The sequence below is a fragment of the Nansenia antarctica genome (assembly GCF_963989245.1).
Source record: "Nansenia antarctica genome assembly, chromosome: 3".
In the NCBI taxonomy this organism is placed as follows: domain Eukaryota; kingdom Metazoa; phylum Chordata; class Actinopteri; order Argentiniformes; family Microstomatidae; genus Nansenia; species Nansenia antarctica.
In genome coordinates, this window is record NC_137688.1 from 58,349,566 (window position 1) to 58,377,416 (window position 27,851).

The window sequence follows — 27,851 nt, forward strand, 5'->3', positions numbered from 1 at the left end:
CCCAGTGTTGTTGTCCCTGCTGAGCCCTGTGTGACGGCACTGCTTGTCAGATAGGACTGATATTTACCACAGTGTAGCTGACCCCGTAGGAAAGGCTGTCTCCTCAGCCATGTCACATTTAACCAGTGGCGGGCGGTGCATTTCACACCTAGGCCTTCAGTGATGTCCTACCTGAATTATTCCACCTCTTAATACCATCATTATGACACCATGGGCCCTATTATGCACTTCTTAACTTGCCGTCTTAAGTGTTAATTAAGACGCACCGCCAGGTTAAGACCTACCGCCACCCTTATTATGCGCTTCATACGCGCTACTGCTATTATGCAGGTGTCGATAGGCGCCCACACATAAGACGTAAAACTCCCGTGCATATATTGCTCATTGTGGGAGTGTTCATATGTTAATGAAGTGCACTAGGCGCCCCTGCTATTATGCGATCTGACTTTGCTCCTATCGCTAAGAAGTGGTTTGAAAAGTTCTTAAGTTTAGACTTCATGCACGTTTTGAAACACGAGCGCGCCTCCGCGGTTTGCGCATGCATGTGGGCACACATGAACACGCACGTGGCTCCACGGCAAGACGTCAATTACGGTCACAGTATAAATGCTTTATTTCAGAAGGGAGAGGCAGAGAAGCGCGCTGACCTCCTTCTCAGGACTTCCATAATAGCATAGCGCTAATGACTCAACGCAGCCGGTTCTTAAAGGGAATGGCACCTGGCACGCTGATTGGGTTGATTGAGAAGACGCCCAAAACACACCCATGACTAATTTCTTTGCTTAGCGCCGGGTTTTAGGCGCCCACTACAGCACGCATAATAGCAAAGTGGCCTTGACCACGCCTCCACGTCTTAAGTTTAGATCTACCGCCTCGTCTTATTGATGAAGTGCATAATAGGGCCCCATGTCTCTAGAAACTATACATTTAGACAGAAACGCAGTATAACCGGGCGTTGCAAATGTTATTATAGCTGCACCTCGTCTGGGTGTATTCATTGCATGAAAACGGAAGCGTCAGTTATTTCCCGAACTTTGCTTATCGGCCTGTCGATCTCGATAGGAGGACCGCATCGAGTCCATTCGAGGCTGGTTATCTTCCTCATGTTCATACGGTCACGGGGGTGTGTAGCGTTTTCTACGGTAGTGATTAAAAGATCTATTGAAGCCCCACTTACTCACACAGCTGAGCCAGCACACACATATCATATACGGCTCTTTTGATTATGTCTAGCTTTTGGAAGGTTCTTCTTGAAAATGGCATTGTTATAATATCTGCCACCAAATCTACCTCTTCTCCTCCTTCAGCCATTGTGGCTGCTTGTAGAACAACATTAGCTCGATCAAGTTCAGTTTGCTAGCTCTGCCTCTCAATAGTGTGTATCCAATCAAAAGACGTGCAGTTGCTGATCAGGTGCTCCGCCATCCAGCAGGCGCCTTCGTCGGATTTGCTCGCCAACTCAAGATCTGACTACCGTACGCCACAGTTATTTTCTCGTTCACTTTAAATTACAATCTGTAGTCGCGCCACTGTTGAATCTGCAGGCGGGCAGATTTCTTGGTACCCTGGCAACACATTATGGCTGAAATGAAATGAAATGATTGGATAAAAGCTAAAGGCCAGCCCTCCAAATGGCTGGAAGCAGCGCAACCAAGAGGAAAGCTATGAAATGAAGAGAATAGACTAAGGGAATAATTTTATACATATTTGTGGAAAAATATATCAAAATTAAATTGATATTCTGATGATGTTTAGGCCAGCAGAGAAGGCCTTGCTGGCCCTGACGGCCCACCACTGCATTTAACAGATAGAACCTGACAGGAGACTAGATGTTTAGATCCCCCACAAGGGACAGGACGTCAACCACACCACTCACAGTGACAGACGCTAATGAAACGTAGTGAGTGGTGCAAGCTTTTCACTTGTAATTTTCTCACTGTTATTGGAGAGGATGAAACTTTCCTTTGCTGAATGGCTGCCCCTGTTAAAAGACAATATTTACATAAATGTTTTTTTTTTATGAGGTAAATGACAGTTTTAAAGTTTTAAATGTCAGTTACAGTTAGCTATGCTGGGCAGTGTGTCACTGTGACTTATGGAACCCATTCATGGCTGCCAGTATTTGCTGCATAAATAAACATAATTTAGACTCTCTTTCTTTAACTTATCATCCCACATTTTTGATTGATGTTTTGGTTTGTTGTTGTAGTAATCTCTGGTTCTGTAGGTTTATGAAAGTGTTGTGTGGTGTTGGCTATGGGCTTTTTAACCCTTTTAGGGTTAGGGTTAGGTTTAGGGTTAGTAATTTGGGGTTGCCAATAAATTGTAAATGTGAATTATTTTTGCTCAGGGTAAAGGTTGCAGTATGGGTATGGACTTGTTTGGATGTCATGGAAGCTTGTGACTCAACAGAAGGGCAACCACCGTACAGAACACCCAAGTTTTAGCCATGTACTGTACATTGTCACAGAGTCAAGAGGTCAGGGGAAACCCCAACATCTGCAACATTGGCATGGAGAACTGACTGTGAATGCCCTCATTAAGTGTACTGCTGTAGACCATGTTTTCACAAAGCCAATATGAATTCCCTTATCATAGAGGTGGGGTCTGTTGGTGTCTTGTGTGTGTCTGATACTGTACTTGTTTGTTGGTTGACAATGCATCTGATAGTAGAGATAGTTTGAGCTAATGTGGAGCAGTGATCCTGTCATTAGTAATCTGACTTGCTTCAGGGAAAGGTTTCTTTACCTTGTTTACCCCCTTCCTGTGCAAGAAAAGCTCAATGTTTCCATAAATTGCTGAGCATGTTAGTCTGTCCCAGAAGCCTGAGATGTGAGTTTCCTCCATCAGTGGTCGGCTAAATATAGTTGTACATTTCCAAGGATTCTGACCACAATGCTGTATGTGGTTGCCAGAGCTCCCAAGCTGCTTGAGGGTTTTGTACAGTAACATTTGCCTGTAAGAATGTGATTACTGTGCTACAGTTGAACTCCCCAGAACAGCAACTGCCTTGGAAAGCTTGGCGTAGACAACGAGAGTGTAAAGGAGCACTTCTTACGGTCTACCATAAAACTACATCATCAGAAGATGTGGTGAGGTAGATCTGAGTAAGGAATAGCGCCATAGTGTATACATTGATTCAGTGTAATGGAGTGGTGGAAAGATTCATCCTTGCACCACACCACACCACACATAATGCTTTAACCTCATCACCACAATGAGAAGGATGAATTGATGTTTTGTGAAAACAGCTGATCTCAACATTCCTACTGTGTTTTACCACAAATTCTTCTTACCCATGATGTGCCTGCTATGACTTATATGTCATTACCAGTCAACTAGAGTGTACAATACATAGATGGAAACATTGATAAACAACACCTCAGGGGAGGAAATAGCACATCTACATACAGTCGAAGCACTCAAGTCCTTTGCTCTGTTGCCAACCCAAGATAACTCTGTAGAAGGCCAAGGTTACAGGATATAAAGCAGACACAGGAATTGGTCCTTGAAGAAAGAATTTGTCAGTAAACTCTCCATCCTCCTCTGCCTGCAGCTCCACCTCCTTGTTTCCCCCACAAGTGTCAAGCTGAACCTCGACTGCCAAGAGGTGGCGGACAAAGAGATTAAGGCTGCTGGAAACACATCCATGGACGGCTACCAAGTCCTCGGCAAAATGTCCAAGTCCATCGGCTCCAAAGGACAATCCGCAACCGTAAGTGAACGGACACTAGAGCACTTTTTTTTTTTAAAGGAGCTTTTAGAGAACGTATTCAGGTCAGCTTTTGTCCTTGTGTGTATCTGTGTGCTATTACCGTAGGACACCAGGAGGCCTGGAAGCACCCCAACACCCCGAGTGCTGTGTGCCTTCATTTTATTATGCAATGCTTTGGGGTCGCTCTGCAATGTCTTTGTTTTTGGATTTTCATATTTGTGGACGCAGAGGAAGTATCAAAGACACATGTATTGTAACACTGTCTCTTTCTCTTCCTCACAGTTCCAGCTCCAGATGTTCGATATTGTCTGCAGCTTGGGCTGGTCAAGCAGAGACAGATGTTGTGACCTTCCATCTATGGTAAGAGGGGGCCTTAGTGGAGTTCCTTGCTGGGCGGGGCGTTACAACTTAACATCTCACATAAGAAGCTATGAGGATCTCTACTCACCCGTCTCTTAAGACCTACTGGCATCTGCTGGGCCTCCCTCTCAGAGTGGGGACCTTGATGTGTGCCTAGAGAGTCTGGTTTTAGGGTCTCTGGCAGAGATTGCCTGTGTGCGTGTGTCTGTCTGTGTGTGTGTGTGTGTGTGTGGGGGGGGGGGTGTGTGTGTCTGTTGTGTATTAGACACATGCTTTTAATGCGTGTTGCTTGTCTCATCTTTTAACATGGCAGTAAAACTAAATGCATATCCAACCCCATGTCTTTGCTCTAGGACATTCATCATCTGGAGACGTTAAGAATAATAGAAAACAAGAGTGTCTTTTAAGCTGAACTGTAATGGTATTCTGATAACTCAAAGAACAGATGCAGTAAAACTGCAATCTGATTTTCCCAACGGTAACATTGTAGCATGGACAGAGAGCCCCAGCACATTTCACTCAGGCTCTGTAAAAGTGAAAGGCAAGCAGTGAGGAATGGTATTATTAGCAACTGACTCTAAATACCCCTATGCAGTTGTCCTCCCCCTATGCAGATGTCAGGCACAGCAGAATGAACAAGTTATTCAACACAAAGTACATTTCTGGCAGTTGAAGGGGAAAGTTAATCATTCAGGCTATACATTTGAAGAAATCTTTGAGCCACCTGTTTTTTTTTTAATGATTTATATGCCTGGAAAAGAATGATGTTTGTGAGGCACAATAATGTCCTAGTTGGAGATAATTACAGTCTCTGAGAGTTAAAGGACAATGACTGTATTTAAAATCGCCCAGCTGTGGCTTCAAATGGCCCTTGTCAGGGAAAGTGTGTCACTAATTTGGAGTCATGCGAATCCTTCCCCCAACACCCCAGGAGTAGGCTAAGAGGTGGTGGGTAAAGGGCATCAGAACCAAATAAAACAAACACAAACAATGCAGCGCTGTCAGGACATCGTCAACAATAACTCCCGCTTCTGGTTTTATGGGGTGCTGTTAATGTACTGTACTCTGCTGCAGGCTCTGGTGCTTTAACCTGGACTTTGCCCTTTGTTTCGATCTGGAGTTTCTCACTTCAATCCCAATGGAGATATCCAAGAACACGCTCAGTTTCAACATATAAAAACAGCTTTTGTTGAACACTTTTAAAGAGCTAAACGAGCACAGATGGAAACCGAAAATTGTTTTGATTGCACGTATGGGTATACTATTGTTTGCTCATGCTGTCCCACTCTGTTCCATTGCATGCAAGGACAGTTGCCTGATTTAGTTGTTTTATTTAAACATTGTTTAAGCATGAAGCATGACTTCATCTGTTTTATTTTCTCCTTTTGACTTACTACTATTTACTTATGTACAGAGACAAGTAGACTCCCTAGAACAATATGGTACTGTGGTGCCTCCTGACCCTGTCTCTGCTTGATTGAGTGTGGCAGAGAGGATTACCTGGTGCTTAAGCATCATCTCTTGGGACACCAAAAGGTTCTGATTGATGTCATCTCTGGTTCATCCCTAATCCTCCTGTTGATCTCATCTCCCCCACTCTGCTCTGTCTGTTCCCTCCGGTTATTAGAGAGACGAGGCCAAATGCCCGTCCCTCCCCAACTCCTGTACGTGTACCACGGAGAGCACAGGACCCCCGGGGACCCAGGGAGCCGTGGTAAGGCCAGACCCTCTGTACTGCTGTCTCTCTCTCTCTCTCTCTCTCTCTCTCTCTCTCTCTCTCTCTCTCTCTCTCTCTCACACTGTCTCTCACTCTACAGTTCAGGGTTCCAGTGAAAAAACTGATTAGATATCTATATCTATATCTATATATACAGTACCAGTCAAAAGTTTGGACACACTGCCCCATTCAATTGAATTTCTTATTATTATTATTAAAAACATTTCCACCTTGTTATGGATTTACAAACATTTTCCCCAAAGGCACATTATCCATCGAGAACTTTACACTGCCCCATAAAAAAAATATTTGAAAGGTGAGAGCAAAGTAAACTACAGTGGGCTGCATGTTATGAAAATGAAGCCCCAGGGAGGGACCATCCATCCTTGGCAGCTGACAGAGCTCTCCTCTTAGTCTTGCTGTGTTCATTTGACAAATGCTCTTCCTTCTCCAGGGCGCCCCAGGTAGCAAAGGTCCTCGGGGTGAAAGAGGAGAGTTTGGGTCTATTGTAAGTACTTCACTAACCACCCCTCTCGTATTCCCCTCTTTAGTGTGGCTGGGTTTACCTTTTAAAGTCATAAGGGAGAGGAGCCATAAACTGGTCAACAGGTTTGACATGGTTTGTGGAATGTGGATATTGGATTCTGCAGTGGAAGTCTATCTGCGCTTGATTAAAGCTAAGAACTGTTTATGTTGTAAGAGCTTTCAGTGGGAGAAACACACCTGAATCCACTTATTGAAGTGTATAAGTCTTCTTGAAATGGAGGGAGTCTTGGATTGACGGTTCAGCATTCCACTGGTTTCTGGTGACTTCTTCCAGAGATCTCAACATTAGCATATTTCAGGTCTAGTTGATTCTTATCTATGTCTTTGTTTTCGGACAGGGTCCAATTGGAACACGTGGAGATATGGGATTGCCAGGACCTATGGGTCTGCCTGGCCCTCAAGGACCCAGCGGGCTGTCTATTCCAGGAGAAGCCGTGAGTCTCACACTGAACATACACACACACACACACAGACACACACACACACACACACACACACACACACACACACATACACGCACACGCAAACACACACACACACACACACACACACACACACACACACACACATACAAACATCCCCCTCCCCAGCCACAGGCGCTGTGCACAGCTAGTTTTCAGTGGTTACAAAATAAATCCCACAATGCCTCAGTACACCAAGTAGGGATGGTTTTGTCCATTTATGATGCAATCAATTTACAAGCTGTGGAGTAATTGTGGCAGAGGCCTGTTGAGCTTGAGCATTCCTTCATGTCTAGGGATAGACTTGATAACTGAGGCCTGTAAACCCTCTAATCTCAATGAAACTACATAAATCAACATTGGGATTTCCTCCTTTGACATGCACCCAGACTGCTCCACAAAAAAGTGGCTTCGAACAATACCACTTCCACATATCTGAAAACCTCATCACACTTGTGTTGATCTTGGACAACATAAAGACATTTATTGGCAGGGCACATTCTTATAACTGTCCTACCGGAAAGGTTATTAACTGTTGAGGGTTCAGGAAGTATTCTGTCTCATTATTTACTGTGCGTTTCTCCACTGTTTCAGGGCCGCGCTGGACCAAAAGGAGATAGTGGTGACTCTGGGCTACCTGGACAAAAAGTGAGTGCTGCTTTGGCTGGGAGCCTGAGCTGTGGTTTGAACAGGAAACCAGGGGATAATTCACAGTGTACAGTTATGCTACTACTTTGGCCTCTCTCCACGTGGCACGCAACAGACAATATTTCATATGAGGAGGACTCACAAAGAGGCAGTAACCAACAACAGGTTGAGATCCCCAATTTGGATTGAATAAGTGAAGAATAAGTGAGTTGAAAACAAATCACTTTGATACATAATGCTGGTTAGGCAGAGGCTGCGCTGTCCACATTATCTCTTCATCTCTGTGTGAGTTGCTGTGTTCGGCGGCATTTATAGGGCTGATGAGGTGATAAAGAATGGAACATGGCTTCATGGAGTTATATATTCAAAAATACCAAGAATCAAAACTTTATGATAAATGGCATTACTACTCAGAACATAATGGTGAACGACTTGAGTCCACTCCAAAGTAATCAATATTGACAACATTATGGAACTCTCAATGGCTTCCAGACTTAGTTTTTTACTTTGTTCAGAATAACAATGCACTTCCATATGTCCCCAATCAGAGACTTCTGCACTAAACATATTCAGAGATGGTCCACATTAAACCTGTTTATAGACAGCCACAAACAAATGCAAAACCTTTCTGAACCCCCTCCACGTTCATAGAGGGGTGTCTGTATAGTTACCCAACCTTATTAGAAGTGTGTCTTTCAGACAAAAGAGAAGCCATTCTGTCTTAAATCTTGTCCGCACATAAACGTTTATGTTGAGTCAGAATTGGGAACCATGTTCACTGGAACTCTAAACATACTACCACAGTTCAGTGTTGCTCAATAGATGCCACAAGACCCTTGAGATTTGATCACCTGAGTTAAAATGTATCATTATGTATTCCATTGTAATAGCCTTGCTGAACTCAACCCTTCAGTGAATTGTGGGTAGTGTTTGCAGGTGACTATGTTGGAGCAGATGCTATAGCAACATGCATTTAATGACTTGCAGAGTACGCAGCCCTGGTTTATAATGGCCAATAAAACGGATCTGGAATATATTATGTTCCCTGTAAATCTTATGCCAAAGCATCAAAGGCGAGAGAGGATTGACTATAAAAAAGTGAGCAGGGTTTTGGAGCAAATGAGAAATAAAAGGAGATTTACTGTTGGACACGCGGAAAACTGGTGATGAAACAAACTGGTTTGAGTCGGTTGGTCAAAGGTAGGTGACCTGTGCTAATGTTGGTTGTGAGAAAAAAAATCAAGCACTGAAGTGGGTTGTTTTTACTTTTTTCCCCAGGGTACAACTGGGACAGCCGGACCCACAGGCCCAATTGGACCAGCAGGAGTGAGGGTGAGTAAATGTGCCATAGACAGTACCTGTACAGTACATTGAATGTGCTTGAATGTTCAACTCCATGGTCTTGTGAATGCAGGGACCCCCAGGAAAGGAGGGACAAGTTGGACCCAGAGGCCCATCAGGATCAATGGTATGTGCGGACACACTACTAATTTAGAGTAACGTTTTTGCTCAGATTCACAAGTGGAAAACATTAGCCAATTTGCTTTGAGTCAAGGGTTACGTTATTATCTGTATCATTTATGTGAAAGAGAAATGTAGCTATACTGCTCTTTCCCAGATACTATATAACACAGTAAAACCTGTACAGTAAAAACAAAGTATTTTCTTTGCTGTACAGGGACCTCCTGGATCTCCTGGAATGCAAGGGGGTTCAGGGACACCGGGAAAGCCTGGTGACACTGGTTCTCCGGTAAGCGTTGTTTTCACTTAGTCTCAAAATGACTCGACTATATACAGATGAGGTAATGTATGTTTATTGTAGCACATAGTACATGCAGTGTGATAGCACTGTCAATGTCTATTCTGCTGTTTCAGGGATCCACTGGTGTGAAGGGAGACAAGGGAGAGAGAGTGAGTAACATTTAAAAATGGATCCTTATTGTAATCCTCAATAAGTCATGTACAGTATATTCACAACTAAGCCCATCTCTCTGCTTTTAGGGGGACTTTGCTCCCCAGAACATGATGCGATCCATTGCCAGACAAGTCTGTGAGCAGCTAGTAAATGGTGAGTGGGCTTTTTTTTTTTTTCCTGCATTACATTTGGAAATAGTTCTACCACCACAGGAAAACCAGACTCCTAACAGGCTCCCTCTCATTCAAGAACTATCTGCTGTTTTTTCAGTGTTCATTTTCTCTCTTGTGTTTCAGGACAAATGAGTCGAGTCAATTCAATGCTGAACCAGATCCCCAGTGGCTACCGCAACAACCACAGCCCTGGTCCTGCCGGACCTCCTGGCCAACCTGGCAGTCAGGGCCCCCGTGGAGAGCCTGGACAGACCGGCAGAAATGGCTTCCCTGGAAGTCCAGGATTACCTGGAAGACAGGGAGAGGCTGGTATGTCATCCTGGGTGTCCGTCTCTAACAGCATACCGTAGTCTGTTTGTCAGACATGGCTTAAGATGTTCCTTTCTGTGGACTGAAAGCTGTATATCAGTCAGCCTAACTAGAGTTATCGTGGTGGTAAGAATGGCAGGGCTTTTTCTGAATATTTGATACATCCAAAGACTGTGTCGAATGAATCCTTCATGGAGTTTTCCCAGAACTGAACTTATTCCATTTGCCTGAGTGGCTTCATACTTCTGTGTGTCTTTTCCATGTGTCTGCCCACAGACGGTTTTCAGTAGTTTTGGAAATATGAATATTGTTCCCTTGAGCTTTTTCTATTATATCTTGTTGTGGACATAGTGGTTGCATTAGATATTTCTCTCTGGTCTGTTTATGAGGTGATTCCTGTATGTTATGTTTTCTCACAGGCCTTGCAGGAGAGAAGGGAGAAAGAGGAACCTCAGCAATCGGACAAAGAGGACAAAGAGGACCACCTGGTTAGTTTCACACAACATTCCATTCAAGAATTATTATGTAATAATCCATTGTCCCTCTATTGCATCTTATACCTCAGTCTAAAGGTCAATACCCATCCCTTTCAATGATTTCACATTTCTCATGGCGTCACATTCGTTATTAGAATTAGTCGAAATAAATTGTTACTTTAACTAACGGGGGTAGTTTCCATCCAAATCTCTTACTGTCGCTGGTGTCTCATTGACAAGGGAACCGTCCCATCCAGTTTGAGCTCTCTGGCCTTAACAACACGGCTAAACTCAGCTCAGAGGTGTTGTCTGAAGCTGAGCTTGGGCAAGCAGCTGTGCTTAATAAATTATCATCACTGCTTTCCAGAGTTTTCCCAGTTAAACACCCTGCCTTCTACAGGATTTATGTTGCTTTTGTGTGAGGCGCTCATACACACAGATGTTGAAATCCATTTTCTATTCACATTGGAGTAAACATGAATTGCTGATTCTCGATATACCACTGTAGGCCATTGTCTGAACTCTATTGCCTAGCACAACACATTGCAGGTTTCAAATGAAGCCAAATGAGAGCAGTTGAGAGCAGTTGTAATGAGAGCTGTTGCTAAAGGAGAGCAGTTGTAATGAGAGCAGTTGCTAAAGGAGAAAATCAAAAGTTAGTTATTCCAAACAGATAGGAGACATCAACTTGAGAGTTGGTCCATTTCATATCATAAAATAGGCTTACTCCTTAGAGGAGCTCCTTTCCTGCCATGGCTTTCTAAAACGTTACCGTAATAATTAGATGCTGTCATTGATAGGGTCGATGTGCTGGCATAGATCCTAGATGGAGTCCTAAAACTAAAAAAAGAGCAGACGTCGGGACTCCCACTGGTTTTAACCCTCTAATGGAGCTGCAGCGGACTCCAGCCAAACTGCCTATCAGGTCATCCAACAACAACATGAGTTCATCCTGCCAGGGGCTGTAGAGTAGCACAGCTAATACAGCCATCCAACCCCACTGTAATACAGTATGCTTAACTCAAGCTCCAGGAGCTGGCCTTCAACAAGGGGAGCAGGGAAAAAAACATGCCATTACTTAGGTCTACAAGGTCGAGAATTTGTGAATGGGGGGGGTGGGGGGAGAAGGAATAGCCCAGCAGATTAAGGGGGGAGTTAGAGATGGTGAGTCATTGTTCACGGGATAATCAGATTGGTGTGTTCAGGTCTTCCTCTCATGGATTCATTCACAACACATGCTTAAAGGACTTAGAGGGTTGTGGATGAGACTGTGAGTAAGGGAACTTTTCCAAGCTAGCTTTACAAATGTCTAGACAAAATGGAGGCAGGAGAAAAGGATCAGCAAACCACAAGTTTTTCCTTTCGGGTTTACTATTGAATGTTCCAAATGTTGTGGCAAGAAGCAGTTACCAGTTCTTCTACTCGTATGAGTCCAATTGAGATCAGAGGGCAATGACACGCAGATAAGATCTGATTGGTTGTTTATTTTCTTTCTTCCAGGCACACAAGGCGAGACTCGAACAGGCCCCTCAGGCCCCCCAGGCTCCTCTGGACCCCGTGGTCCTCCTGGGCGCCAAGGCTCAGCAGGTATTAGAGGACCACCTGGCCCTCCTGGCTACTGCGACTCTTCCCAGTGTGTCGGCATTCCTTACAATGGACAAGGATACAGAGGTACGTAAAAGGGAAAGGTGGCATGACATCATACTCTATATGACTGCATGAGATGCATGAATGGGAAAGGGAAAAAAGCATGTGTGAAATTCATAGTCAAGAGTGAAGCATGTGTCAAATTCAATAGTGAGAGTTATTGAATGAAATCAGTGAGTGATGACAACATTGCCTAAGCTATCCTACATGAATTGTCATCATTTCAACTGTATATGATAATATTTAAAGAAAGAAAATGAATATTCCGATACTAATTGACTAATCTAACATTCTGTTTGACCTGTTTCAGGTTCACAATAGTAAGCTTTCTAAATCGCCTGTGCTGCTTTCACTTTGAATTCCTGAAAAAAAAGTCCTGTTACTGAGATACGTGCTCACACGCTCTAGAGCTGTTTGAGGATAACCACCAAAGGATATGATTAACAAACTATGTGGAAAGCAAACACCAACAAAGAGGACTGGTACTAACAACAACTTAGAGAAACTAGAACAAACAAGCAACGGTGATGGCAACAACGTAGTGGCCTGCTTGCATCTTGAAGCCAAAGAACGAACAGACACAAGACCTATCGGGGTGGAGGAGCATGTACAAAAAAACAAACAAACAAAATACTAACTGGGTGGATTTGTAGCAGAAAAACAACAACAACAACGTTAACATGGTTACTCTGATGATCTGTAAATAAACTAATTGTAAATTATATTTGAATCACATCCACTAAATTTAGTTTAACACCTGTAGTAAGCTTGTGCCTTGTAACCTGCTGCTTTCTGAATGCCAACATGAATGCCTCTTTTTCTACCATGTCCCTAGAAGTGATGTACCCATAGAGTGCTCAGGGCCATATTAAACCACCTGCCTTTTGTACATGTGACCCTGGAGGTTTAGTATTTCTCTGTCTGTTCACAGTAGTAGATCTAAGAATCATTCTTCTGTTTTCTGATTTTAGTTTTGCTGTAGTAGTATTATTCTTACAGAACCAGCTGTACCTCTGTATGTTCTGAGGACTAGCTTCACAATCCCAAACGTATAAATAGGCTGGTGGTAGAACTCTTACTTGATTTTTGATATTTTGTTGATATTTTGTAAATGAATGAGTTGCAGCAAAATGCCAGTGATGATTTTATTAACGAAGTCACCCACCACTCATACTGTGCTATCATTTTAACTAACATCACACAGAGATAAAGAAAATGCACTGAACTGTTTACAAACCCTTTTTATCAGTGACAATGACATTTTCGATTTTGTATGACCACTTCCACTCAATTGTGTCATTTCACCAGCATGTCCTAGTCTGATAGAACACAACTATACTTCTTGTGCATGTTGAGACGGACTCTGCAAATTACACTCATGTTCAATTGGCAAAACACTATTTCCAACCAGACCCATATCCACCTGAGCCTGATACCTACGTAGTCCAAATGCCTGAAGAGGACGAGGTCTCACAAAACGAGCGTCGAAAGAGGTCACTATCAAGAAAGGAATCCAAAAGGATAGCATCATAAAAGGAGGATGTTCTTTTTTGTACTTCATGTTTGTTGTTGCTGTGTTCACATATTGCGTCATTAAGGGATATGCACATTTTACAAAAAGGGGTTTGATACCTCATCTTTATTTGGAAGTACCTTAAGGCATATGTGAATTCATATTTTTTGCGGGGAGGGGGAGCAAAACAAAACCTGAAATTATTCTATGAGAATATGTGAGCTTGCTGTCTTTTCCCTATTGTGTCTTTAGCTTGTAACATATCTGCATTAAGTGTTTATCAAATTGCAGTGTTGGACAATGCACTCTTCATAACAAAACCAACATTCAAAGGTATTGGAAAGAAAATGTTTGTTCATAATCTAACGCAAAAGCCTTTTTTTCAATCACAGTTCATCCCCAAATTATAACACACACGATTATTTCTGTTTCATATGTTTGCCCTCTTCCTTATTTCAAAAACGGGCACTTATTCAATGTCTGCTGTACCAACAGTTTTCAACTTCCATACTGCATTTAAACATGGCTTCCATTTTGTATCTTTAGACTAAATATTTATCAGTTTTCTTATATCAACTCACAGCTGATTTTACCAAAGGTGGAATTGCATGTCTGTGGTGTATATTTAGTACGGTTTTTTAATCAGAATATAGTTGTTGTCATTGTTGTTTTAACAATATCTAATGCAGTTGGAATTTGTGTGCAAGACTATGGATATGGTATTGCTGCTTCATGTTTTAACTGCAAATTGTGAATTCCACAGCCTTATTTTCTTATTTATTTCTGAAACAGAAGAGGCATTTTTCAATAAAACTACTGAAAATTTGCTGCTGTCTTGGGTCATTTGTTCCACTGACGTGCAAAAGATAATAATAAATATAATTTCTAAATAGACAAATTGAACAATAAAAAAAAAGTATTTGAGAGGATAGGGTTACCAAATAAATGGACCTCTGTCCTGAAAGGGAAATCTGGTAGAGTGGACGGGATCAGGAACAGATAAGAATCTGGAAAGTTACTTCAATGGTGGGGATTTATTCAGGAGAAAACGAGCTTGCTACTGAGTATTCACTCAGTGTGCCACTTACATTCATGGGTAATTGAGAATTCATTTCATCTGATCCATTTGCGCACCACTTTTTCCCCTCAGATATTTTCCCCCTGAATCATTCGGCTGAACCCTGAACATAAAGCTTAATTGCTAAGTACACATGTCTGTACAAGCTACAATCATCAAGTCACAACCTATTAACTACATGGAAACACCTCATCATCAGCGTTTGTTTAACTGCTTTGGAGATTATTTCATTTGTGTTTAAACTCACTTTAACGTATGAATTATCCAAGGTACTTGTTGTAGCGATGAGCATGTAAGTACTTTGGCTTAGCAACTGAAAGCTGAAAATACAGTAGATAATAATATTGTGACATGGCATGGAAAGACATTATTGTTGCTTTTGATGACTTGCTGATGACTATGTGCAACCTGTCCCACTGATGGTTAGAGAACATTTGACAGTGACGAGAGTTGACAATTGGGCTTTATTCATGTCAAGAGGTGCACAATTCCATGAATTATATTTGGTTGAAACAAATTGAGTCATTTTGGCAATAAGGGCACATACTGTAACTGTTGATACATTCCGAAGATTGAAGGAAGTTCCATTCATGTGCATCTCTGGTATTTCTCACCAGCACAGCTCTGGTATTTAATAGGAAAGGGATGATAAGGGGTGGGATAGGCTCACTACTTTCAACTCTTATTGATTCTGAACCTTTGAAGTGCCTCCCTGATCTGGACCTTTCAAAGAGAGGTATGCAGATTAAGATAATGTTTTTGATGGTTGCAAAATTAAAAACATAGAAATGTCATAGAAATGTATCAGATCAGTTTCCCATCACCACACACCCTAGATGATGTAGGTTTATTAATATTGCATGTGATATTGCAATGATAAAGAGAGAGCCGATCAAAGAGAATTTTAACCTTCAAATCCAATCATTAACTGTATTCATTCATGATTTAAGGTTTGCCTGTCAGTACATTGTAAGCACTAGGAGAGGAAGGTGTCATCATTATTGTCTTATGGATGCATGACAAACGTTGTCTGTCTCGTGAAGCGAGGGGGTGTCACCTGTTGGGGTAACATTTACATTTTTGGCATTAAGCAGACGCCTTTTATTGAGTAGTGGTGGCGCTACCAAGAGTAGGATAGTCTGTTCAATAGAATATGTATATCCAATCATGTCGCCCAATGCCTTAGTGGTAGCCAATGTCAGTGTCCACATTTGCAATAGTGCGCCATGACAGTTCCTGTTGGCCAATCACATGGAGGCGTTCGATATCTTATAGACGTCATCACACCAGCGCGTCCTAACACACCAGCAAGTCGGCGCTAAGTGCATGCGGGAGGACTGAAACGTGGGGAACAACATCGGCTGTCAATCATACTAAACTGGCTGTCATCACTTGTGGTAAGTACAGCTACCATAATATAATGATTGGATCAATATTGTTCATATAAATTAATACGGAGTTGTCTTATGAGTTCCTGGTGCAATCAGGTGCAACCTGGCACTGTATTTTGACTGTACATATCTGTGCTTGTGTGTATGTTTATACTAACAAGATTATTGCTTTCGTCAACAGGAGAGCTGATTGGTGTGGACTACCTGTACAGGCAGACAGGGAGAACCATGCAGGATATGGACCCTGAGTCAGAGGATACTGACCAGCTGCTGGAGGACCTGGCCATGAAGGTGGAACTAGAGGATGAGGGCTTCCAAGACGACACCATTGACCCCACAGTGGCTAGCCTTTTTACTTTGCATCCCACCACCAACCCCACACCTACCGCCCTTGTGTTTGCTGTGCCTCCTGTCGTTTTCCCAACCCTGTTTGCTCCACCTGCCCCTCATCTGGCTGTCCCAAAGGTCCACCGGCCCCTCATCTAGCTGTCCCAAAGGTCCACCTGGCCCTCATCTGGCTGTGTCAAAGGTCCACCTGCCCCTCCTGTCGTTTTCCCAACCCTGTTTGCTCCACCTGCCCCTCATCTGGCTGTCCCAAAGGTCCACCTGACCCTCACCTGGCTGTCCCAAAGGTCCACCTGCCCCTCATCCGGCTGTCCCAAAGGTCCACCTGGCCCTCATCTGGCTGTCCCAAAGGTCCACCTGGCCCTCATCTGGCTGTCCCAAAGGTCCGCAGCATTTTTTGCACCACCTGACTACTACTTGAACTTGTACTGTATCATACCTGAACTGTACTGTATCATACCTGAACTATATTATTGCATACTGTATGATATTACATCCCATGTCATCTGAATCTGCACAGCTTTTAACACTGTTCTACAGCAGCACGACTGGTCCTGCTGTAGTACTGCTGTAGTCTCTATTATTACCCTACTCATTTACTGAATTATATTATTGTATGGATTGCTGCTATTGTTGATTTTGTTGTTCTCATATCCTGCTTATTGATTGTTGATTATTGATTTTGTTGTTTTATATCATACTTTATTTTATTTTACTCTGAATTTTACTCTGTGTACCTGTACATTAATGCAATAAAACAATTCTGATTTGATTCTGATTCTGAGTAGCTCTCTCTTCTTCTCTTTGTAAAAAGTTATTTATTCAACCTCAGGGTTTTTAAGAGGTTAACTTGTTTATTTGTACTATTATTATATATTATCTAATATTATACTATTCCTATTTTTATTGTTGTTTAAACATCAATAAAACAACAGCAACCGGTGACCTTCGGATCCATTCTTCTAATTCAAAAATGGCAAAGGCAACATTTTGTATTGTTCATTAATTGTTTAGAATACATTGAGACTATTAAACATGTAGATAATGGAAAAGAAGCCTCAATTTCTCTCTCTTCCTTTTCTTATCCCTCTTTTTCTCCCTTTTTCCTCTCTTTTTCCTCCCTTTTCTTCTTCCCCCTCTTCCCCCTCTTTCACTTTCTTCCCCACCCTTAACAGACTATTGTGCACCTTGCCTGGCGCTACCAAGAGTAGGATAGTCTGTTCAATAGAATATGTATATCCAATCATGTCGCCCAATGCCTTAGTGGTAGCCAATGTCAGTGTCCACATTTGCAATAGTGTGCCATGACAGTTCCTGTTGGCCAATCACATGGAGGCGTTCGATATCTTATAGACGTCATCACACCAGCGCGTCCTAACACACCAGCAAGTCGGCGCTAAGTGCATGCGGGAGGACTGAAACGTGGGGAACAACATCGGCTGTCAATCATACTAAACTGGCTGTCATCACTTGTGGTAAGTACAGCTACCATAATATAATGATTGGATCAATATTGTTCATATAAATTAATACGGAGTTGTCTTATGAGTTCCTGGTGCAATCAGGTGCAACCTGGTACTGTATTTTGACTGTACATATCTGTGCTTGTGTGTATGTTTATACTAACAAGATTATTGCTTTCGTCAACAGGAGAGCTGATTGGTGTGGACTACCTGTACAGGCAGACAGGGAGAACCATGCAGGATATGGACCCTGAGTCAGAGGATACTGACCAGCTGCTGGAGGACCTGGCCATGAAGGTGGAACTAGAGGATGAGGGCTTCCAAGACGACACCATTGACCCCACAGTGGCTAGCCTTTTTACTTTGCATCCCACCACCAACCCCACACCTACCGCCCTTGTGTTTGCTGTGCCTCCTGTCGTTTTCCCAACCCTGTTTGCTCCACCTGCCCCTCATCTGGCTGTCCCAAAGGTCCACCGGCCCCTCATCTGGCTGTCCCAAAGGTCCACCTGGCCCTCATCTGGCTGTCCCAAAGGTCCACCTGCCCCTCATCTGGTTGTCCCAAAGGTCCACCTGGCCCTCATCTGGCTGTCCCAAAGGTCCACCTGGCCCTCATCTGGCTGTCCCAAAGGTCCGCCTGCCCCTCATCTGGCTGTCCCAAAGGTCCACCTGACCCTCATCTGGCTGTCCCAAAGGTCCACCTGCCCCTCATCTGGCTGTCCCAAAGGTCCACCTGGCCGTCATCTGGCTGTCCCAAAGGTCCACCTGGCCCTCATCTGGCTGTTCCAAAGGTCCGCAGCATTTTTTGCACCACCTGACTACTACTTGAACTTGTACTGTATCATACCTGAACTGTACTGTATCATACCTGAACTATATTATTGCATACTGTATGATATTACATCCCATGTCATCTGAATCTGCACAGCTTTTAACACTGTTCTACAGCAGCACGACTGGTCCTGCTGTAGTACTGCTGTAGTCTCTATTATTACCCTACTCATTTACTGAATTATATTATTGTATGGATTGCTGCTATTGTTGATTTTGTTGTTCTCATATCCTGCTTATTGATTGTTGATTATTGATTTTGTTGTTTTATATCATACTTTATTTTATTTTACTCTGAATTTTACTCTGTGTACCTGTACATTAATGCAATAAAACAATTCTGATTTGATTCTGATTCTGAGTAGCTCTCTCTTCTTCTCTTTGTAAAAAGTTATTTATTCAACCTCAGGGTTTTTAAGAGGTTAACTTGTTTATTTGTACTATTATTATATATTATCTAATATTATACTATTCTTATTTTTATTGTTGTTTAAACATCAATAAAACAACAGCAACTGGTGACCTTCGGATCCATTCTTCTCATTCAAAAATGGCAAAGGCAACATTTTGTATTGTTCATTAATTGTTTAGAATACATTGAGACTATTAAACATGTAGATAATGGAAAAGAAGCCTCAATTTCTCTCTCTCTTCCTTTTCTTATCCCTCTTTTTCTCCCTTTTCCCTCTCTTTTTCCTCCCTTTTCTTCTTCCCCCTCTTCCCCCTCTTTCACTTTCTTCCCCACCCTTAACAGACTATTGTGCACCTTGCCTTTGTCTAGGGGATAGTGAGTTGGACTGGTGATCAGAAGGTCATGTGTTCAAATCCCATTGGTATGGGTGAATGAGAGGCCATAGTGAAGCGCTTTGGAATAAGGCGCTATATATACTGTACATACATCTAAAGCCTAAGTAAATGTAAGTGAATCATCTATCCATCAGTAATCGTAAGAAAAAGTAATCTATGCCAGGGCCAGGGGCCATTGGCAGTCATCACGCTAGAAAGATTAGGGGTCTAAGAAATGGGTCTTCGGTCTACAGCGGAAGATAGCTAGTGACTCTGCAGTCCTGACAGCAGTGGGAAGCAGCTTGTTCCACCAGCGGGGTGCCAGGACCATGAAAAGCTGTGACCGAATACCGCGACTGCTGCATCCACATAGAGGCGGTAGGTTCAGAGCCGATGCTGTTGGCACAGGTGCTCAAACTGGGAGAGTCCTGTAGTCAGTACTCAAGTTGTAAAAGAAAATCAGGGGGGATGGTGGATTTTATCATATGGGGACAATTTTTGCATCCCCACAGCGTCAGTGACTTCAGTGTCAGTGACTTGGTAAAAATGTTGCATGTGTGCGTGCCCCCTCGCCCACAGTATTTTACTCAATATGCGCAAAACTAAATGTTGAAATAGCAGTAATACCACGTTCATTGATAAAATGACATAAGGGATGGAAAGGGGGGATGGCAGTTTTAGAAGGGGGATGATTTTGACAGTTCTTATTTCAGGCGGGATGCCATCCCCCCTCATCCCCCCTCAACTTGAGTGCTGCCTGTAGCATGTTGTCTGGGAGCGATTTGCATACCAGTCCTATAGTACTGCAGCATCCACTGGATTGCGGGGTCTGCAACTGCACCTCACGTTTGAGCTGGTGCTGCTACCTCTCACATCTGAGGAATATAATCAAACGCTAATGTCAAGCCTCATTTGTCAGTGTCAGGTTTTTGATTAATGACACTCAAGTACTTTAGCATTGCAACCACAAATTAGAATCTGTTTCGTAGTGATGAATACTTCCATATGACACTCCAGTTTGATCTGAAAAATTACCAAAGTCTGGAAGGCCTCACTTCAGCAGGTCAGATGAAACTAATGTTTAATTCATATAATCAAAACGTTTTGCTTTTGGTAATAGGTACATCGAGACAAACAAATCAAGAGTCACAGGAGAGCAGCTTTCAACACAGTGTAGACCAGTGTTTATATGTTGCTGTGAAGTGCAATAAAAGCCCATCTTCTGTCTGCGTTTTTGAGGCACTTAGCAGAACTATAAACTCACAGAAGTTCCCTGGCCAGAGATGACCTCATGGAAAGAGGCAGGCAAAGTCTGGCAGAGGGGGTCGTCTGCACAACATGAGGTGTTCCTTGAGCAGCCATTCCATTTCCTCCAAGCTGCTTTATCTGCTTTAACACCAAGGTGACCACAGATATCTGTCAGGAAGCTTCCCCACCTGAATCGATCAAATGGGTAAGATCAAATGTATGCAGAATGAGTACCTAGAGTGAAAGTGTAAAATGTCCTACTGTGTGTCTGGCCTCATCTTCCACTATACTGTAGCAGCTCTTGTTGGAATTCCTGACAGAGTCCTACATGCATTGCCCAGGTGACATCATCACATAGATAGTGTCTGTCAAAAGAGAATAATGGTGTGTATTCAAGCTGGAAAGAAGCATCAAGAATATTAGTGATGCTCCGATCTGATCGGCGCCGATCGGTATCGGCCGATATGGCCTTGATCGGTTTTGATCGGAGTTCTCAAAACGGCCGATCAAACACGACCGATCAGTTAACAAAATGGCGTCGCCAGTCTGGAAATATTACACAGTGTCGGAAAGAGACAACAAATATGCAGTTTGTAATGTCTGCGCAAAAGAAATTCCTCGCGGAGGAACGCACGCAAGGACTTTCAATACCACGAATATCATACGGCATTTGCTGCGTTCGTCGATTCGCTCCGAGAGCGCCGAAGCGCACACTGGGCTCGACGTCATAAAGGGACCGAGTGCTTTGATTGGACGAGAGGTGTTCCACGAGTGCTGGTCAGAGTTCCAGCGCGACTTCACGAGCGTAGTGTAGGTAGTGTTCAGCGACGTCATGTGACCCCGCGAGCAGGAAGTCACTAAGCTAGACTAAGGTCCATAGCAACAACAACTATTAGCGCGAGAGTTTTAGGTCTTTCTCTGTGCACCTTGCACAAGTGTAGATAGCGAGCGACTTTTCAGCATAGCAGGACATATTTGAGATGATAAGAGGAACAGGCTGAGTGCCAAAAACGCTGAGATGCTTGTATTTCTCAAGGCTAATCTGACAGTGATGCTGCTTAATCAGAAGTAAGGTTTGAGTCTGAAATCTCCTTAGGTGAAATGTTTTGTTTTTTTGTTTTATTGATTATTGCTGACTTGCTGTCTTATCTCCTCCTAAATATGACTTGAAACTGACTGACTTGAAACAGTATTTTATATTTGGCTATAGCCTGTTTATGTTGCAGTTTAGTTTGGGTATGTTTATTGTTCCTCAGGAAAGCTACAGTATAAGCTCCAAGTTCTCTAAGAGCCCCTAGTTCCTCTCATTCGAGTGGAATGTTGCACATTTGATGTGACAGTGTACATTTTATTTATTATGATTTTTATTTTCACATTTTATTTGTTTTTCCTGAAGTAAGCTACAGGTGGTTGTGAATTCAATAAAACAGATGGTTGTCAATTCATGATACTTTCTCATCTCCTAATTTCATTTGAATACTTAATATACAATGTCAATGGTGTTAAGAATAATTAAAAACATAAATAATGCTACACAATAAATAGAATGCTTCAATTGCCATTTTCGACGCTGTGATCGGTGATCGGTGATATCGGATCGGCAGATCACTGATTCCAGTGATCGGTGATCGGTGATCGGCACCAAAAACCCTGATCGGAGCATCTCTAAAGAATATTGATGTGAGATGCTCCAGTAAAATATGTGCAGATGTTTTCCAGGGAAAGTAAAAGTAAAATCCATGTCAATCATGCAATTACCTGTACAGTACAGGTAAATCATACTGTCACACAGTAATAAGCTGAGCAGTTTGGGTATATTTTGACACACACACACACACACACACACACACACAAACTGTATATAATGCATAAGCCTGTAGACACACATATTCATGCCTGTGGGGGTTACACCTTTTGTAGGCCATTGTCGCATCCCTAAAGTTTTTTTTTTATGATGGTGATCCCTTTGTCTTAAAGCCACATGTCCTCACATGTTCATTTCAAAATGGCCTATCTTCCTGTGACCTTTAACCTGAAGTGACAGTATCCCCTTCTTTTCACACCGTGGTCATTGGGGGTATAAAGGTGTGGACAAAACACAAATGGCGCTTTTCGACCCGGGTCGGCCCTGGTCTTTAGCCTTTCTCCACTGCCAACAGTACCCGTGCCATTTTTTGTACCCATGCCGTTTTTAGTTCTTGTTCGGGATGGGTGGGTCATGGGTGGGTTTTTTTATACGGTGCCTTTTCCGTCCCCAGTACAAATCATCTTGTATTTTGTCTAAATTTGGACAAATACTAATTCCATTAGGTTTTTCATGTATAGTCAATTGTATTCTATTATGAATACAATGATATGGGCTTCTAAGTTGTTGTTTTCTACATTTTAAAAGCTTTGGTTAAAGATGTAAATGGGATTTGGCATGGGATTTGGGATGTCCCCAGTGTTGTTCATTCAACTTCAATCCAAACAATAACTATTAAAAACATATACATTTCCAAATATGTTATTATTATTTCATTTTCCTGATCAATATCTATTGAAATCAAATATAGTTTTTATTCTTTTTTTTTTTTTTTACAAAAAATTAAGGTTGTATGCTTGTCCCTGCGATCACTGTCCACCCTGTTATGCTGTGTTAATGTCCCTTTTAAAAGAAAACCATTTCTCAATCACATCACTCTCATGAGGTGACATCACATCAGTGGAGGGGATTTCAAATGTTGTAAGCTGTGTGATTTTCTACCTCTTTTACCATCTGATTTTTATGTTTTTATCCAGTGAGTTTAATGTGGTTGACCATAACATGTCCACCCTGTTATGCCTAAATATTGAGGAGATCAATCAAATTGAATAATTTCAAAAAAAGTATTTAGTGCAAATTAGATTCCTCATCAAGTATTCATGGTCATTCTAGGCATTATGCTAACACAGGCAGGCTAAAGGCTAACTTTAACTCAAAATGTCCACCCTGTTAGTGTCCACCCTGTTATGTGTCCACTCTGTTCTGGAGACACTCGCCCTATTCAACTACAGAGGGTATTCTAAATAAAATACAATTTAGGTGCCTGAGCTCGACCACTATGTTTTTCAGCAAGCTAGATATATCCTTTATATAAACATTATATATATATATATATATATATATATATATTATATTATATAGAACATTAAAATATAGATAAATCAAACATTTATTTTTCACAAGTTATGAAGTCCAAATGGCACCGTATTAAAAAAATTACCCGGGTAGCGAAAGGTACGAAAGGTACTTTTTTGCCAGGCTGCGTGTGATGTGTGACGCTGCACACCGTTGATTGGTCAATGGAAATCGTCATCCCATGTTCATAGATTTCTTCGCTTACCGCCATTTTTAAATACCACAACAGATTTCGCTCTCGGAAAATGTCACGTACTGTTTCTGTAATAACTTATTAATAAAGATTAGAAAAATTATGATAACCATCGTATTATCTTAGTTTAATGTAATTTCAATGCATCATAGAACTTTTATTTACAACAAGCATAACAAAAAAAATCGCTATTATGGCGATGTCCTGTGCCTATGCTGTTCCTCAGTCCAGCACGCTTCATCATCCCTCTTCTAAAACCCCTTTCCATCCCTTATGTCATTTTATCAATGAACATTGTATTACTGTTATTTCAACATTTAAGCCTCTTTCACACATAGTTCCCTGTAACTTCAATGGAATCCCAACCTGTGCCGTCCAGCCATTTTCGCCGTTCACTCATGAGTCAAATGCCAGTAGATTCGCGTCTTGCTCCCTTTAACACATGTCGGTTTTTTGTTAGGGATTTGTATTAAAATAACTAGAAGTGATTGCTTATTTTTGCCTATGTGCTAACAACCATTTTGTACCTGCTGTTATGAAATTCTATTTTCCTATACTGATTTTATACTATCATAACTCATTATTAATGATAAGTCTATTCTTCTATACTGTATTTTAACTTGTTAATCGAATCCCAAGTCATGGGACTCTGTGGGCCTGGCAACAGTGATGTTTACACAAGCGATCCTGATAAGGCAACCTGGTCTCACACGGAAGCCGTCAGTATTCGACGTCTGTCGTTCGTCTCCAAACGTCGAATTCCGACGAGAAAACGAGCTCTGAAAGCGCAGGGGTGCGCCTGATATAGTGCGCCTGTCGGGCTGCACGCCACATTTTGAGATACAAGCGCTTCAACGTTCATTCATTTGGAACTGCGAGAATGAGTAACATTAGCCCGATTGCACTTGCATTAATAAAGCGTTAATATATTTATTCTTTAAACAAACAAATCTGGGGGAGTGGTCGGAGTTAACGAGATATTGTTCCAATCCTTTACCTGGCCATTCAAGTTTGCATTGCCTAGCGTGTAGGCCCGTGAGAAATTGAGAGCATATAAATCACTAGATGCCTACAACTACGCAATCTGTGGTCATGTACAGTACATCAAATACCATGACATAGATTCTAAATAAGAACAATATTCCATTTGCTTACAGATTCCGGGGTGGCGTTATTTGCCGATGTCCGTGTGAGTCGTCCGCGAATACATGCGTCTTCCTCTTTGCTGGATTTGTCTGCTTGACTGCATCACGTTGTTTAATTATAAATAAGAACAATATTCCATTTGTTCATTTGCTTTAATGAAATGACAATAATTAAACAAGTCCTGAGCAGGGCGAACGCAGGTGTAAACATTAGAACAGTCTATCTATTTCCTCTTCCGGTGAGTGCCCCCCCCCCCCCCCGTGACCTCCACCAATCACAGGAATGCATTTGCACACAACACAGCTCACAGTAACAGTGCTAACATTGAATTTCTGAGCATTAATTGCAACATTAATGAACATATTATTACACGGTTGCTACAATACTTTACCTGATATAAAATGGGCGGCACATGCACAAGCATTTTTTGGGATCTTGTCCTCAGTCCAGTTGACGCCGCCTGTTGCTCTGAAATGGTCTGATCCTGATGGAATTCGGTAGAACTTGAGTCCGATAGTCGTGGAATATCGATTCTGACAACCGAACACGCAACAATCAGACATTTCTTTATGCTAGTAGCCGTTGTAAGCTATTTTAAGCGTACCTAACTCTATGGAGGGTGGATCGTGCCACATTTAAATGCAATACACACATCGGAATGCAATACACACATCGGAATGCAATACACGTGTAACACTAAATACAATGCAAAAATACGGCATATTTGTGCCAAAATAAAATCGATGTGTATTACATTTGAGCGCAGCGTATTACATTTGGTCATGAGTGTATTCCATTGAGCATGTGTATTACATTTGGTCATGAGTGTATTCCATTGAGCATGTGTATTACATTTGAGCGCAGCGTATTACATTTGGTCATGAGTGTATTCCATTCGAGTGTCGGTGGAAGAGTTTGAAGCAGCGGAGACAGGGTTGCCAGATGGGCAGTTTTTTGTGGATTTAGCTGTTTTTAGACTGGTTAGGCTCGAAATTGTCAATCCCATCTGGCAACCCTGAGCGGAGAGTCTACAGATAGTATGTTTACAGATATCGCACTGCTGGAGATGCACTCTACACGTTCTTAAAAGAAACAAAGCTTTATTGTACTTAAAACAATATTTCGTATGTGTTTTTTGAGAGTTCTTTACATCAAATTATATACATCATGTCAGCTGTGTGCCAATCAATCAGGGGGGTGGCACCTGGGGTGGCCAATCAGATTTCAGGGGTGGCACGTGCTACCCCAGGCCACCCCTGGACACGCCCCTGGCTGCACTTGCATTAATTAGTTAGGCCACATCATTAGTTAGGCCACATCATTTTGAGATACAACCAACGGAGAACAGATTTTAATAGGCCACATTTTGAGATACAACCAACGGAGAACAGATTTTAATAGGCCACATTTTGAGATACAACCAACGGAGAACAGATTTTAATAACAACAGCAGAAACAATTGTCATCTTCACTGTTTTATTCGCTGTCAATAGGCCTATCAAACTAGGCTATTTTACAACCCGACGGCAGTGCGCTTCAACGTTCATTCATTTGGAACTGCGAGAATGAGTAACGTTAGCCCGATTGCACTTGCATTAATTATAGGCTACATTTTGAGACCGGTCGGATCTATTCATACAACAAGGGACACAGCACTTTCCCGTTTTCCCCATATTGTCAGGGTATTTGAGCCTCGGAAAAGCGCTATATAAATATAATTTATTTATCAAAGTGGGTGTGGCTTAGACATTTAGGGGGAGTGGCTTGTATCAAAGTGGGTGTGGCCTGTCGGTGGGGCCGAGCCGAGTCGGAAAATATCTGAACCGTGTCTGTGGCACCTACGGTTGCGACGCTAAAGTCCTTTAACCTTTAATGTCACACTAGACTAGGCCCAAAAGCCTGAATTAAAGTGCTGGGGTACGTTTGGGCCCAGGGAACGGGCTGCGAAAGAGTCACACTCACTAAACTTGACACACTCCTTCCCCTTCATGGGACATTGTACAATTTCAACTTTCACCCTCCTAGGCCATTCCCTAGAGGCCCTGCACGCGACGCGGCGGACAACTGTAGGGAGGTTCTAGTGCTTGATGTGAAGTGCCGTTTGGAATGAGACATCTTCTCACACGTACAGGCACACAACGAGTACAACATGTTGCATTTTCATGCCATTAGGCAACTTGCTTCCTAGCATAGCAGGTCCATTTGGACTTTGAAATACCTCCATGACTTTATATGGCCACTGTGTGTGTCTGTGGAGAAAAGGGAACGTTTGGGCCCAGGGAAGGGGCTGCGAAAGAGTCACACTCACCAAACTTTACACACTCCTTCCCCTTCATGGGACATTGTACCATGTCAACTTTCACCCTCCTAGGCCATTCCCTAGAGGCCCTGCACGCGACTGCTATATATTAGCAGGGACCTGCTATGCTAGGAAGCAAGTTGCCTAATGGCATGAAAATGCAACATGTTGTACTTGTTGTGTGCCTGTACGTGTGAGAAGATGTCTTTTTACAAACGGCACTTCCAATCAAGCACTAGAGCTCCCTACAGTTTTCCACTTCGCCGTGTGCAGGGCCTCTAGGGAATGGCCTAGGAGGGTGAAAGTTGACATGGTACAATGTCCCATGAAGGGGAAGGAGTGTGTAGAGTTTGGTGAGTGTGACTCTTTCGCAGCCCGTTCCCTGGGCCCAAACGTACCCCAGCAGGAGCACCTTTCAGTCAAAGGGCACA

At 42.5% G+C, this 27,851-nt stretch overlaps 1 protein-coding gene across 1 annotated transcript in view; it reads left to right on the forward strand.

Moving 5' to 3' along the window:
- Positions 1-14,306, forward strand: part of col12a1b (collagen, type XII, alpha 1b) — a gene marked incomplete at its 5' end in the record, with an annotated part of 69,032 nt that extends 54,726 nt beyond the window's left edge. Inside the window, 15 exons of the mRNA XM_080525610.1 lie at positions 3,557-3,715; positions 3,998-4,075; positions 5,703-5,789; positions 6,247-6,300; positions 6,677-6,772; positions 7,394-7,447; positions 8,726-8,779; positions 8,862-8,915; positions 9,126-9,197; positions 9,323-9,358; positions 9,449-9,515; positions 9,659-9,844; positions 10,264-10,332; positions 11,821-11,991; positions 13,379-14,306. Of these exons, the coding sequence (XP_080381736.1) occupies positions 3,557-3,715; positions 3,998-4,075; positions 5,703-5,789; positions 6,247-6,300; positions 6,677-6,772; positions 7,394-7,447; positions 8,726-8,779; positions 8,862-8,915; positions 9,126-9,197; positions 9,323-9,358; positions 9,449-9,515; positions 9,659-9,844; positions 10,264-10,332; positions 11,821-11,991; positions 13,379-13,500 (1,359 nt within the window). The 3' untranslated portion in view covers positions 13,501-14,306. The remainder of the gene's footprint in view (positions 1-3,556; positions 3,716-3,997; positions 4,076-5,702; positions 5,790-6,246; positions 6,301-6,676; positions 6,773-7,393; positions 7,448-8,725; positions 8,780-8,861; positions 8,916-9,125; positions 9,198-9,322; positions 9,359-9,448; positions 9,516-9,658; positions 9,845-10,263; positions 10,333-11,820; positions 11,992-13,378) is intronic.
- Between the last annotated feature and the right edge of the window lie 13,545 nt (positions 14,307-27,851).